The sequence below is a fragment of the Gopherus evgoodei genome, chromosome 3 (genome assembly GCF_007399415.2).
Source record: "Gopherus evgoodei ecotype Sinaloan lineage chromosome 3, rGopEvg1_v1.p, whole genome shotgun sequence".
Classification (NCBI taxonomy): domain Eukaryota; kingdom Metazoa; phylum Chordata; order Testudines; family Testudinidae; genus Gopherus; species Gopherus evgoodei.
Genome location: NC_044324.1, coordinates 6,186,660 through 6,200,783, shown reverse-complemented (window position 1 = coordinate 6,200,783; position 14,124 = coordinate 6,186,660). Strand labels below are relative to the sequence as shown.

General features: G+C 57.5%; 1 protein-coding gene across 2 annotated transcripts; it reads left to right on the top strand.

Annotated features, from left to right (window-relative positions):
• The first annotated feature begins 5,200 nt into the window (after nt 1–5,200).
• Nucleotides 5,201–13,862, top strand: CDK2 (cyclin dependent kinase 2). Of its 2 annotated transcripts, none has more exons than XM_030554819.1 (7): nt 5,201–5,376; nt 7,461–7,538; nt 7,855–7,975; nt 8,109–8,264; nt 8,895–8,996; nt 10,022–10,225; nt 10,838–13,862. In XM_030554819.1, exons 1-7 carry the CDS (start codon nt 5,261–5,263, stop codon nt 10,940–10,942), a joined length of 882 nt encoding a protein of 293 aa, XP_030410679.1. In that variant the 5' UTR covers nt 5,201–5,260; the 3' UTR covers nt 10,943–13,862. The 2 variants fall into 2 exon arrangements, with proteins under 2 accessions (XP_030410679.1, XP_030410678.1); XM_030554818.1 differs by having other exon boundaries at nt 8,094–8,264.
• The last annotated feature ends 262 nt before the right edge of the window (nt 13,863–14,124 follow it).

Here is a 14,124-nt window from a genome sequence, read left to right as displayed (position 1 = left end):
AAGCATCCCAGCCGCTCTGTATAAGAAGGCACCTCCTTTGCATAGCCCCGCCCCTTTCCTGGCACACCCTCAGGAAAATCCCCACCCCCCCACCCCAGCAGCGGGGCGTGGGGGTGAGAACCAGTCACAAGTTTGTGTTTCTAGCACAATGGGGCCTCACTAGTTTTGCCTCCCAGCCAGAGCCTGGAATTTCGCGGGGCGAAGGACAGACACGGGTTTCCGCTCTGAGAAGAAAGCGTCTCTAATGATCACAGAACTACAGGAGGGACGAGTAACCTGTGACGCAACTTCACTACGGGACAAGTCACCCCAGCGCTGAGCAAGGCAGACTCCACCTCGCTCGGGGCGTCCGGCTGCTTCTATTCCCCCTCTCCCCGATACAGGAGCGAGGAGACAGGCAGCACCTTGAAACCTGATCAACGGAAACGTGAAACACACACACAATTAGCAGGTGGAACTCACTGCTACAGGATACTGAAACCAAGCGCTTGCCTTCCACCAGCAGCTCCTATAACACTAGTGACTTAGACCTGGCCAACACACAGAGCTTCGCCTGGTTAAGTTAAGGTGTGGTTTAAAGCCAGTCTAATCAAACCAGTGCAACTTTATCTGTGGACACTCTTAAAACATGGCTTTAAACCCGGCTCGTAGTGGTTTAGTGTGTGTCTGTGCTGTAGATGCAAGTGAAACCGATAGCCCCAGCTGGAAATCGCTAGACGAAGGCACACACGGGGCAGGGGTGGAGGTGGGGGCTGGCGTCACTAAATCCATTCTCAAACCAACTGACGTTAAATCAGTGCGATTTCTGGGTGCAAAGTGCTCGGTTCACTTGTGAACATAGAGGAAAGTCACGTCTGAGCACCCTGGTCTAGGCAGAGAGGGAAACCAGAACTGCCAGTTAGCAGAACCAGGGCAGGAAATTTGAGGGACCCCAGTTTACTATTTTGGTTCAGAAATGACCCTGAATGGAACTAGTGCTGGGACTCAAAATGTCACTTTGCGTGGCAATAACCCTCCCCCCGGCCCTGTTTGCACCCAACCATCATAGCCTGGAGAGAGCCTGAAACTGACCGACATGAAACTGACTGGCCTGATTCCCTCCCACACAGAGCAACAGTGGCAGAGCTGCCAGCCCTGCAGGCAGCTGAGGGGGCTAATGGCCCCAAAGGAGGAGTTTGGGACTAGGGATTTGAATCAAGCTGCTTTGGGATTTTCGGTGGGTCCCTGAAGTGAGACACAGGAGAAAGCTGCATCTGGGGAACTGGGCAGCGGTGCTGTAGCCCAGGTGTCTAACAGAATCATAGACTAACAGGGTTGGAAGGGACCTGCTCAAAGCAGGACCAACCCCCAACACAACCATCCCAGCCAGGGCTTTGTCAAGTCAGGCCTTAAAAACCTCTAAGGAAGGTTCTCTGTCCAGGAAGCCGTGGTCTGCTCCAACTTCCATTCAAGGGAACAGGAACTTTGTACCCGTTGTAAGCAAACAAGTCACACTAAGAAAATACCTGACAGCATCACCCATGTTTGCTCCAGAGAGGAAACTGACCCAGAAGGCTCCAAAATCTGCTAGTGCTCAGCAAAAATACAAATGTCAAATCCTGTTCTGAACCCTGGTAAGCTCTCGGCCTTGGCAAGACCTTGTTGCAGTGAGTTCCGCACGTTACTTGTGTGCTGTGCAAAAGGCATTAGTAACACAAGGGAGGGAATATGTTTTTGAAGTGTATCATTTTTAATCCATCGGTGTCCCTTTAATAAAAGGAACAGATTGGGAGGGATAATTCACAGCAGTTATTGAGTCTGACTTAGATTGTCAGAAGTACTTAGATGCTGAACTCCCATTGATTTTAATGGGAGTTACATGCCTATATACCTTTGCAGATCTGAGCCTCTGTGTTCAGGATATTATCCTGCTAAGAAAATGATTACTGTGTAACTTCTTCCTCCGAACACCAGACATATCAGCAAAATCCTGTTTAATAAACCCCTGGCCCAAGGTTTCTCTGTAACAGACATATCCCTACATTCACCACTTTTACAAGACTGTGATAAATGTTGTACAAAGTCTGCCTTGTGAGGTAGCATTTGAAAACGCATCATTCGCTGATCATTGTTGTCCTGGTAAAATTGGTGTGGCAGCATTGTATGTGAAGTTATAAGCTTCTAGTGTATGATTTTACCAAAGCATATTTCAAATCTGGGGAACCAGCCCAAACAAGTTCCTCAGCGACAAAAAGGCAAATTGATGCCATAGCCAGGTGTCAACAAAATCAACTGGACAATCACCTGATTAAGCAGCCGTTCTTTGGCAGGAAGAAGGATGCGAGCAAGAAATTTACATCTTGGCAAAAGAGCAGACTTGCTATCACCTGAACCCCAGCGGAGCTGATTCTCAAAGAGGAGGAAAAGATATAAAAATGAGGATCAGAGGCCCCAGATCACCTCTCTCCCCTCATCTCTATTCATGGCTTCGATCACATTTGAAAAACAGAGGAAGCATCAGTGAACTGGGGAGGGGTCCTGGCCAAAGGAATCCAGCCAGACTGCTGTGAGCATCTGGTGAGAGATGTTAGGTGTTAGTTTGAGTTTTACCTTTTATTTCTTTGTAACCAATTCTGACTTTTATGCCTCGTTCTTTGTAATCACTTAAGATTCACCTTTCTGTAGTTAATAAACGTGTTTGATTGTTTATCTAAGCCAGTGCGTTTGGACTGAAGTGTTTGGGAACCTCCATTTAAGATAACGGAGGGCGGTGCGTAGCATTTTCTATGAATGTAATGATGGACGTTCTCTGTGTTTGTGCTCACAGGAGAGCGCTGGGCAGTACAAGATGCACATTTCTGGGGACACGTCTGGGACTGGCAGTTTGCTGGTGTCGCTCTGTAATATAATCCAGGCGTAGCTGACTAGAAGCACTCATCTAGTCAGTCTGTATGCTAGAGGCTGTGTGAACGGACCAGAAGTGGCTTTTCTCACAGCGAAGCAGTGTAAGGCATTCCAGATTCAAAAGTTTAAGGGGACACAGCTGTCCATCAATCCAGATGGCACCGTGAGGAATGTCACAGCCTCCTTCGCAGAACGACATAATCTTTAATATTTGGAAGAACCCAGGTCACATTCCATTAGCTCATTGGTCACTGATTCAAGTAGCAGAGATCTGGTTTGGCCAGATTCAAAGAGAATGGATTTTGTTTATTCTAAACAGCAGCCAGCTCATGGGTGGAGTACGGTCTAGTGATTAGAGCACAGGCTTGTGCACCAGGACTCCTAGGTTCTCGTCCCACCTTGGAGAGTGAGGTCTCATAGTTAGAGCAGATAGCCTGCCAGCTTAAGCCCAGTGGAACAGGAGGCAAATTGCATCTCTTCTATGCCTCAGTCTTTCCACCTTAAAATGGGTCTATTTAGGATGTGCCTTGCAGTAGTGCCCGGGGTGCAATCATGTACTGGTGCGCTAGATGTGGTACATACCCACTATAAAAAGACCAGCCTGTCACTGGAGAGCTTACATCTACCGCTTGTGAAGCTCAGGTCTTTAATATCAGGAAAGTATTCTGAGATCTTCAGAGACGAGCCTCAGGGAAGCCCAAAGTGAGTTTTTATCTTGCATTAATTTAATGGTGAAAGTGAGATGCACAGTGAGGAAGGGACTGGCCCACAGCACCCAGAGTATCAGTCTGCTACCAATTTGTGGCTCCAAAATGAGATGCCGCTGACAGTCGACAGTACAGATCCTCCTGCTCCTGTCCTACAGGCTTTGACTAGCAATGAAATCATTACCAATGACCATCTGTGACGTGACTCTGACACACAAGCACTGTGGAGCCTTTGTCCCTCACTGGTGGAAGACTGCCCCAAAACACATCCCCAGGAGATGTCAGACTCTGTACGTCCCTGAGGTTTCAGAACAGACCAGCCGACACTATCCGAGACACACACAGAATGGTTGGAGCCGGATCCCTTCGGGGAGGAGACCCCCGGGCTCCAGGAAAGGAGAGAGAGCGGAAAGGAAGGAGCCGATTAACACAATAAACTTGCACCAACGTGAGCCCCCTGAGTCCCCGTTCACGAGCTGAGGCCTGATGGGCACGGGAGCTCGTCGCCCGAAATGGCAGGCGCGGAACAAAACCAGTTCAGCAGGATCTCCACGGCCTTCCACTGCCAGCTCTTTTGTCTGCTGGATTAAAGAGCCCTGGGCAGGTGCTTCTAGGCTGTGCTCAAGTCACAGCTTGGACGGTCTCATTGATCAGCTGCACAGATGAATTGTGCTGCTCCTGCTCAGAAAGGCCAGGGCTGGGCGCAGCTCACGGCGCACAAATCCCCTGGGGGCAAGGGGGTTGCATGTGTGGCTGGCTCCTTTAGGCTGCTAGGTCTGAAATCCCCCGTGCGGAGGAGGCCTGGTGGCCAGATCCTCAAAAGAAGTTTGGAGTTTTCAGGAGCTGGGCCTTAGTGGTTTAATGTTTGGAACGGAGGCCAAAAGCCCCGTCTGAGCCCTGGCTCTGAGCAAGGTCCTCAGGGCTTCTGTGCACACAGGGTCCCAAGTGGGGGCACTTGCCATAAATTGATAATCTTAACCCTGGGGACCCCCCTTCATATTCTGCCAGGCGGCACCTAGGCAGGGCTGGGGGGTTCCGCATGCGGGGTGGGGGAAGGGAGGGAAGCAGCTCCCTGGGGACAGGGGGAGCACCTGGAGTTAAAGCATTGGGGAGGGGGGCTGGGGAAATCCCCCCAATAATAAACACGGCTGGGGGAGCAGCCCTTGGACTGGCGTGGAGCCCCCTGGGGCTCCCCCCACTAACACCCAGCGGGGGGGTCACCTAGGATTTAAGCGCAGCTCTGAGTCTGCCCCACCCCGCAACCCTACGGGGCAAGTGGGGGGCGCTGCTTTCTTGGCGCCTGTCCCTTTAAGAGCCTCCCGCGTCGCTCCCAGCGTCCCCTCCAGGCGCCAGCCAATGGCGCGGCGCGGTGGGCGGGGCGAGTGGAACGCGGGAAGCGGCCGGCGGGGGGCGGCGCTACATTGTTGCCAGTTGGGGGGTTTGTAACCGTCGGGGGCTGCGGAACGTTCTGTCCGGGCCGCCCCGCCCCGCCCCCCGGGCCCGATCCCGATCCCGATCCCCGGCTCCCAGCCCGGGCCCCCTCCCCGGGGCGGGCAGGCTCCGAGACCCGCCCCGGCCCGCGCCCCGGGCCCGATCCCGATCCCCGGCTCCCAGCCCGGGCCCCCTCCCCGGGGCGGGCAGGCTCCGAGACCCGCCCCGGCCCGCGCCCCATGGAGAACTTCCAGAAGGTGGAGAAGATCGGCGAGGGCACCTACGGGGTTGTCTACAAGGCCAGGAACAAAGTCACCGGCGAGGTGGTGGCGCTGAAGAAAATCCGCCTGGATACGTGAGTCCCCCCCCCCCGGGGAGTCCCAGGGGACCCCCGGCTCCGGCCGCGGGGCCCGAGGCTTGGGGGGCAGGGAGCTGGCCGGGCAGACCCCTCGCCTCGAGGGCTGGGGGCGAAGCGTGTGGCCCCCTGGGGCTGCAGATCTGGCATGGGGGGGCCGGGGGGGCTGTCACCAGGGGCTTGGCACGGATTCACTTGGCGAGCGGCAGCCGAGGTGGGCTGGGGCCATGGCGGTTCCGCAGAGCCCGAGTGCCGAGCTGGGGCGCTGCTGGAGGCCCGGGTAACCCTTGGGGTAGGGGTGCTGGGGGGGCACCGGGTCACTCCCTCCAGGGGCCGCTGGCCGGTCCTGGGGTCAATCAGCCTCGCTCCGCTCCGTAAGGCTGGGGCCAAGCAGCCCTTCGGGTGACTGGTGCGGGGGGGGAATGAGCCCCAGTTCTGGGGGGGGGTCTTAGCGGCCTGACAACGGTCATCGCGTGGAGCGGAGCCCGGTCCTCACCCGCGCCTGGCGCCGCCGGAGCAGCCCGTCTTGCACCGTCCGGCTGCCCTCGGGGCTGCGGAAATTCTCTCCCAGGTGCAGTGACTGGCCCGCCCAGCTGGCTCTGCCTCTCGGGGCCGCCCGGGGGGGTCGTGGCACCTGCCGGCTCTGGGGGTCCCGTCACCGTCACTCAGTGCGGGGCAGGAGAAGTCGGTGCCGTGCGGTGGGGCTCGGGGCCAGCTGTCCACACCTCCAGGAGGGGCCGGAGGTTGGACTGAGGCTGCAGCCAGCGTCTGTGCCTGGTTCTGGTGCCCGCAATCCAAGGGGGATGTGGAGCCCTTGGAGAAGCTCAGAGAAGACCCAGAGCCTGCACCCCCACCCCCTTCCCACGCAGCCCCTCCCACCCCCAAACTCCCTCTCAGAGCCTGCACCCCCACCCCCTTCCCACACAGCCCCTCCCACCCCCAAACTCCCTTTCAGAGCCTGCACCCCCACCCCCTTTCCTGCACTCCCACCCCCTGCCCCAGCCCAGAGCCTGCACTCAAACTCCAGCCCAGAGCCCAACCTCTCACCCCTTCTGCATCCCAACTCCCTCCCAGGGCCTGCCCCCAATCCCCTACTCAAGACCTTCCCCCGCAAAACTCCCTCCCAGAGTATTAGGCATGTGGGGGGTGGGTTCTGGGCAGCAGGAGTGCCATTCTTGGCCTGCTGGGAGGATTGGAGGACTGGCACTGGTTGAGTTTGAGACCCCTGGTCTAACAGGTCCAGTGGCAGGACCTTGAAGTGAGACAATTTCTGACTGGAGATGAGGCACAAATCCAGAAGGACGAGGGTCAGTAACCACTGGACAGTTTCCCAAGCGCCGTAGTGGATTCTCCCTCACTGGCCGTTTTTAAATGGACATTGGACGTTTTTCTCCAAGCTCAGCTCTAGCTTAGCTGGGGGGTGCCGGGCCTGCGGGACACTGACCCGGCCAGGTGATCCCAATGGCCCTATGGAGCCTGTGAGTCACAAACCCCACTGGAGACGGCGTTCCCAGCCGCTCCTGCTGCCTGCCTGCGTGGTGCTGGTCAGCACAGGCTGGGCAGGTGGGTGCCACTCACTGGTCACGCGTTTCGGGTGGGGAAATGGCCCCGGTCTGGCCCTGGCCCAGCGTGCCTGGAGCTGCTGTGTTGTATTTTGTGGTTGGTGCCCGTGTCCAGCATCTGATGCTCTGGGTCTCGGAGCCTAGGAAAGAGGCCGTTAGTTACTCCCTAGGAGGGGATGCGGCAGTGCGCAGGGCCCTAACCCCCTCGTTCCGACCCAGAGAGCTGCTCCAGGCTTGCGTTCAGGGGCCCTGTCAGCTCCGCACAGAAGTGAACACTCCCTAGGGCAGGCAGGCAGTTTTGTCCCCATGTCCTAAACTGCCCCCTCTCCTTGCTGTTGCTTCCACCTCAGAGGGGGCTGCATTTCCATGGTGTTGCAGCCTGTGTAAAGAGTTTTTGGCATATTGCTGCTCCACTACACTGGGGCCTGTGTGTGCTGGGCTGGGGGGCAGGGCTGGGGTAGATTGGAGCCCCAGACCCTCTGCGTGTCTCCAGGCTCCCCACGGCTTCCCTCCCCCCTGCAGAGAGACGGAGGGCGTCCCCAGCACGGCCATCCGGGAGATCTCCCTGCTCAAGGAGCTGAATCACTCCAACATCGTCAAGTAAGTGGGGGGGGGGTGAAGTGAGTTAATGAAGTCCCTGTAGGGTGGCACCACGCGGTTGCCAAGCTACTGGGACCCAGAGCCCCTCTTCCCCCTCCTGTGGCCCCCATCGGGGCTGGTCTGGACCCGGCTCCCCAGTGGGACGTGTGCCTCACAAGCTCGTCACGCTGGGTGCTGCCCGCTGCCATCTCTGGCAGGCTCAGCACAGGTCAGGAGGGGCATGGGACACAGCGAGTGAACGCCACCACCCCTCCTGCAAGGTCCTCCCCGGGGCGGGAGTGGTGACGTCTCCTCGTTCCTCTCCCTGCGCCCGCAGGCTGCTGGACGTGATCCACAGAGAGAACAAGCTCTATCTGGTCTTCGAGTTCCTGCACCAGGACCTGAAGAAGTTCATGGATGCGTCCTCCATCAGCGGCATCCCTCTGCCCCTCATCAAGGTAACTAGCCCGGCCAGCAGGCTGCTCAGCCCCTTCCCCAGCCTCCTTTCCTTTCCTCCCCCATGACCTGCAAGCCGAGGTCCCCTCTGACCCCAGCCCTGTCTGCCCCCCGCTGCAGAGTTATCTGTTCCAGCTGCTGCAGGGCCTGGCCTTCTGCCACTCCCACCGGGTGCTGCATCGCGACCTCAAGCCCCAGAACCTGCTCATCAATGCCGAGGGAGCCATCAAGCTGGCAGACTTTGGGCTGGCGCGGGCGTTTGGCGTGCCGGTGCGAACCTACACCCATGAGGTGCGTCCGGGGGGGCTCCCCCCTCCTCCAGCCATCTGGCACCTGCTGGGAGCTGGGATCCAGGGGCTAGGTAGTGAGATGGGGCCACCTCACCCGGGTAGGTGCTCCCTGTTGGGCTGAGTATCCCTGCACCAGGACCCCCGGCTCCAGCTGATCCTGCCTTCTGCAGAGCGTACGTGACTTAACCTCCTCCTTGTAAGGGCTGAGCCATGGACCCATCCTCCTGTGGACTCCTCCAAGGCTGTCATGCCACCACCAGCCCCTAGGTGGTGGGAGAGTTCCGGCTGCAGCCCCTGTGCCTACCCCAGACTCCCAGATCCATGGCCTCACACCACCCTGCCTGCCACTCCATTCCTGGGCCAAAGTCCTGCTAGGGAGAGCAATGTCTAATGGTTACTCCCACAAGGCCGGGAGCCTGGACTCCTGGGTTCTATTCTCAGCTCCCCCCAAAATTTGCTGTCTCGCCTTGGGTGAGTTTCCCTTTCCGTGCCTCGGTTTCCCCATCTGCAAAATGGGGATTATGAAGTTTCCCAGAGGCCTATTGTGTGTAAAGCCCCTTGGGGTCCTTGGTGAGGAAAGGGTGAGAGACGTTTCTGTCGTGATTAACAAGGATTTCCCCCACTTCGCCAGGTGGTGACTCTCTGGTACCGGGCCCCTGAAATCCTGCTCGGCTGCAAGTACTACTCGACGGCTGTGGATATCTGGAGCCTGGGCTGCATCTTTGCCGAGATGGTACGTGTCCCCTGCCCCCGGCACGTGGTTTTTCTCGTCCCGCAGTCAGGGAGGGGCCACGTGTGCCCCATGCAGTGGGGGGGAGTGAAACAAGGTCATGTGTGTCTGTGAGATCGAGGGTGTGGGGGGCTTTTCCCTGCTTCTCTCTGTTCCCAGCTCGTCCTGTCACATGCTGGGGGAAGGAGTGTGAGTTAGTTACTCCATCTTGCCTCTGCACCCACTGGGCCCAGGGGGGGCAGCAGATCCCGCTGCCTGGCCTGGTGCTCCACAGAGGAGTCTCCCTTGTTAGTTTCCCCCCAGGCGTGAGAGGCAGCGTTAAGGGTGCGATGGGTCAGATCCCAGCCTGGCCGGATCTGATCAAGGCCCCCCCACCCCCCACACGCTGCCAGAGCTGCTGATGGTGTCAGATGGGCAGCCTCAGCCTCGCTTCCTCTGCCCGGGGCATCTCCGGAATGCGCTTGGTGACGTCACCCGTCCCTGGAGCAGGGTGCTGACCCGCTGAGCGGGAACCAGGAAATAAAGGGGCTCTGTTGCGTTCTGGGGGGGTGCCCTGCCTGGCTTGTCCCCCACCCCAGGGGAGGGGGTTGTGCTGGCAGTGGGGGGACGAAGAGGTGTGTCATGCGGAACACATGGGCTGGCGTCTGCATCACGGGGTGGGTGAGAGGGGAGCAGACCACGGAGCAGCCCGTTTCCCACGGGAGCCAGTTGGCCTTAACCCTTCGTGCCCAGGTCACCCCCATGCCTTCTAGGTAGAGGCTTTGCTGCAGTGGGGGGGTCAGTCACGAGGCTGTAGAGCGAGGGGACGGTTCGTAGGGTTTAAGGCCAGAGGGGATCGTGAAATGATCCATGCAGGCCATTGACTTCCCCCTGTGCTGAGCCCGGAAACGTGTGTGGCCAGAGCACCCCTGGCCCTCAGCTCCCTCCCTCAGGGAGAGGGGAGGGTGGGAAAGCCCCCCTCCCCGCTTTGAGCCATTGGGAGGTGGGGCCGTGCTGGGACCTCACTTGACCCCTCTCCTGCCGTCCAGATCACCAGGCGAGCCCTGTTCCCTGGAGACTCGGAAATTGACCAGCTCTTCCGCATCTTCCGGACGCTGGGCACCCCGGACGAGGCCGTGTGGCCGGGGGTCACTTCCATGCCCGATTACAAGCCCAGCTTCCCCAAATGGGCCAGGCAGGACTTCAGCAAGGTGGTGCCCCCCCTGGACGAGGAGGGGAGGAAGCTCTTGGCTGTGAGTAGCTGGGGGGGCTCCAGGATTGACCCGGAACCTTGGTTAGCTTGGGGGCAGACCGGGGGGGTGGGGTTTCTTGGGAGAGGGCAGGGCTGGATCTGGGGACTGGAAGCCAAGTGCCCTCCAGCTGTAGCCAAGCTCCATAGCCCTCCACTGGTGCTACATGGACAGCAAGCAGCCTCCCCATCTCCCCACCCCCCGCCGCCCCGGGGCAGCCTGAGCCACGGGGGGAAGTGACTTGTTTAGGCCACGCAATCAGCGGCAAGACCAGGAAAAGACCCCAGGTCCCCATCCCAGAGCTGGAATGAGACCCAGGAGTCCTGCCTGCCAGACCCTCTGCCCTCCCGCCGCGAGAGGCGTTAGCCCCGGCGTCCGGACCAGAGTCCATCGCGTTGTCTCTAAATTCCCCTGGAGATGTTCCAAGGGTTCGAGATTCCGTCTCATTCCCTGTTCTTAGTGGTGGTGTTGGAACAACGACCACGTTCCACCTCAGAGGCAGCTGCGCTACGGCCTTGGGTGTGACCCACCTTGGTGTTTCATGATGAAAGTTGCCAGGGTTCCTGCTTGTCCCATCCCCCACCCACAATAACCACCCACCCCTCTCCTACCCAGCAAATGCTGCACTACGACCCCAACAAGCGGATTTCGGCCAAGTCAGCGCTGAACCATCCCTTCTTCCAGGACGTCACCAAGGCCGTCCCTCATCTGCGCTTGTGAAGTGGCTTCGGGGAGGGGGTCAGCCCAGCCAGGACTCTGCTGCCTCCACGCTGGTGCTGTCTGGCCTGTGCCTGTATCTGGATCTGTCTCCTGGGGTTGGTCCTGCCCCGGGGGTCCTGTGACTCATCCTGTCCCTGCGGACTTGCACTTAGCCCCCCGACCATGGGGATGCTGGATGGGGGGTGTGGGGACCCCCCACCGCCCAGCCCAGCCCCCACTGCCCTGGCTGGAGCTCCTAGTCTGTGGCTTTGATGCTCCCTGGAGGGCTTGGATTTCAGCACCAGCAATGGGACATTGCTCGCTGCAGCTGGGAGTGCCCGCCCTCCCCCCCTCAGCTGCCCTGATTGAGCCCCATCTCTCATCTCCCTCGGCATGCCCCCCCCAGCCTCTTCAGTGGAGCCCCCCGAATTCCTGCTCCAACACAGGATGAACGCCCCTGGAGCCTGCACGCCTCCTCGATGGGTGGAAGGCAGGGAGGGTCTGGCTGGAGAACCATCCTCTCCTACCAGCGAGACTGGTTCAAACTAGATACGCTCACTGGCCCCGGTGAACTCACCCGCTGCCTCTTCCCTGGCCAGCACCCTGGTGTCTGCTACACCAGGGCCTCGAACCGCAGCTGGCGCTGCTGGCGATTCCTGTTCCTGCTGCGGATCAGCTGCCTGAATCCCCAGCTGCTCTTTGGGTTGGGGGGGCCCATGCATCCCCAACCGCTCAGGAAACATGCGTTGTAAGGGCTGATCCTGCAGCGTGTTGGGCCCGCTCAGCTCCCCTCCTTCCCTGGCAGGATCTGACCCTAAGCAGGGATTCTGCTCACTTAGCATCCCCCCATGTCCCATGGGCAGACAGAAGTGTTTTGACCGACGAGGCCCGAGACCCTCGCACGTCCGACGCTGGCGTCCTCCTCCCCACGGGAGCGTCTCACCATGTGTGACCTGATGCATGTGGCTTCTGCAGGGAAGCAGGTTCCTCATCCGCTCTGGGGAGAATCTGCACCCACAGGAGGGGGTTTGCTCTAAAGGCTTCACCCTGCGCCGGGTGGTGGAGCAGGCACCCAGCAGCTGAAACTGATCCTTGCTGCTGGCTCTTCTCCTGGCCTCCCCGCAAGATGCCCCCTGATTCTCTGCTCCCTGAAGGGCTTTGAAAGTAAAGGACTTTGGTCCCGAAAGGAACCCCAGCCTGAGGGTGCTGCAGTCTCCTCTGACAGATTCTCCATCATTGGCCGCTCGTTCTGTGGCACTGCCTATGGGCAAGCTCACTGCAAGGGGACAGCGCCTCGGTGGGTGTCGATCAGTGGGGTTCCACTGACTTGTCAATGGTGCAATGGCAGCTTAAGCCAGGTACGGATCTGACCCCACAATCTGACATACACCCCACTAGAACAGGTGCCAGCCGGGCTCTTCCCCACGTGCTCTGGAGGGCTGGCTCCCGGAGGGGTGGGATTCCTTGTCACTTTCCTTTGGCTCAGATCTTTCCATGCCAGAGGCGCTTCAGCCTGTGGAAAGGCTGGCTCCGGCACGTGGGGCCAGATCCCCAGCAGGGCGATGCGTATTTACACCAGCTGAGGATCTGGCCTGTGAAATTGGTACTTGCACCCAATCTGCGATTTTAATTCGCCTCCTTTCCTGTGGATGTCCCTGCCACCCTGGTGTCTGTGTTTCCCTGGAAGGTCCGATTTGGCCACCCAGCAACGAATCTGATTTTAAATCCACAAAGAACGGCCCAAACCTGGGGAAGCAGGGGCAGCTCAAGGCTGGTGGGGGGGATGCTGCTGTTTCTGGGTTGGAGCACTCTTCCACATGGATTGCCCTGCAGGATGGGGAAGGGTGTTCGAAAGTATCCCCCGTCACCCAGCCCTCGGTGGCAGCCAGATACTCAGGTGCAGTGCAGATGGGGTGTTGGAATGGACAGGAAGGCGCCGATCGAGCTCACTGGGGGCAGCTGTTGCTGGGGGCAGCTGTCCGCCAGCGTAACGGGATCAGTTCTGGATGCGTTGGTGATGTTTCCCTACAAACAGCCCCAGTTGTAACAGCCTAGAACTTCCCATGGTGCGGATGGTGGGCTGCTCTCACCCGCCCACTGCCAAGCTCTTGGGGTCTGCTTAAAGGGGAGATGGGGGAGGGGGAAATCCATGTCTAAACCAAAAGTGATCAGTTGACAATAGATGAATAGACTATTTAAAAACAGACTTGGTGCATTTTATAGTAATACATTTTATATTTAAGGGTTGTTTATAAAAGTATTTTAGAGGTACAAATTAATATTCCAGGAGAAGAATGATCATTAAGGGAAGCTCATAAGCCATATGGGCCTTGTCCAGGTGAGGGGTAAAAGTCCGACTGGTTCTGTTCCTAGCACAGCTATTTTGAGCTCTTGGATCTTGAGTTTCTTTCGAGCAGAAGGGTTGTGTCGTTTCCTTCCACAGCTGACTAGCTGTTTTTCTCAACTCAGTTGCCTAAAGAAAAATGTAGGGTTAGGACAGCAACGTAAAGTGCCTAATGGGGGCCAGTTTGAGGAGGGAGGGGAAATTGAGTCTCCAAGTTGCTGGGTACAGAAGGCGGAAGAGAATTCCCCCAAAACATTGCTCCTGCCAACTCATGATGAAAACAGAGGGAAGGCGAGACAGATGGGGGTTAATAGCTATAATGACACGATATTTGGGAGCATGAATATATTTTTTGGACTGCAGCAAATAGGGCAATATTTATAAGGCTGGGTTAGTTTTAAAGCAGCGCTCTAGATTTGTATAAAGTTTGTTGCAAAAACTCCATGGTGCTTGTCTAAGTGAATATTTTTAACAAACAAACCCTCAAATATATTTGTCATCCTTGATTTTTGTAATTCTTTGTAGACTGTTGTTTCTTACCAAATGTTAATATTATGGGATTGGTTTATAAATCATTAAAAATATTCTTAGTTTTAACTTGTCGTGAATGTGATTTTCTTCCAAGGGGATAGCTACAGAGGACAGAATCTTCTGTGAGGTGAGCGAGGAAGTCCTGTCCAGTGGGTAGGTCACTTAGAAAGAGGTTCTGTTCCCAGCTCTGCTAACAGACCTTGGTACAAATACAAAGCTACTGAAGTGGGTGTTAGGCACCGATTTCAATGGCAGTTGGCTACTCCAGTACCTGTCAGGCTCTGGTCTTAAGAGTGCCTACTCATGGGCCAGGCCCCATTGTGCAAGG

Coding starts and splice junctions, on each gene's coding strand:
- CDK2 (XM_030554818.1), top strand. CDS start 5,261: ATGGAGAACTTCCAGAAGGTGGAGAAGATCGGCGAGGGCACCTACGGG. Junction 8,265..8,894: donor TGCGAACCTACACCCATGAG/GTGCGTCCGGGG, acceptor CCACTTCGCCAG/GTGGTGACTCTCTGGTACCG. Junction 8,997..10,021: donor GCTGCATCTTTGCCGAGATG/GTACGTGTCCCC, acceptor CCTGCCGTCCAG/ATCACCAGGCGAGCCCTGTT.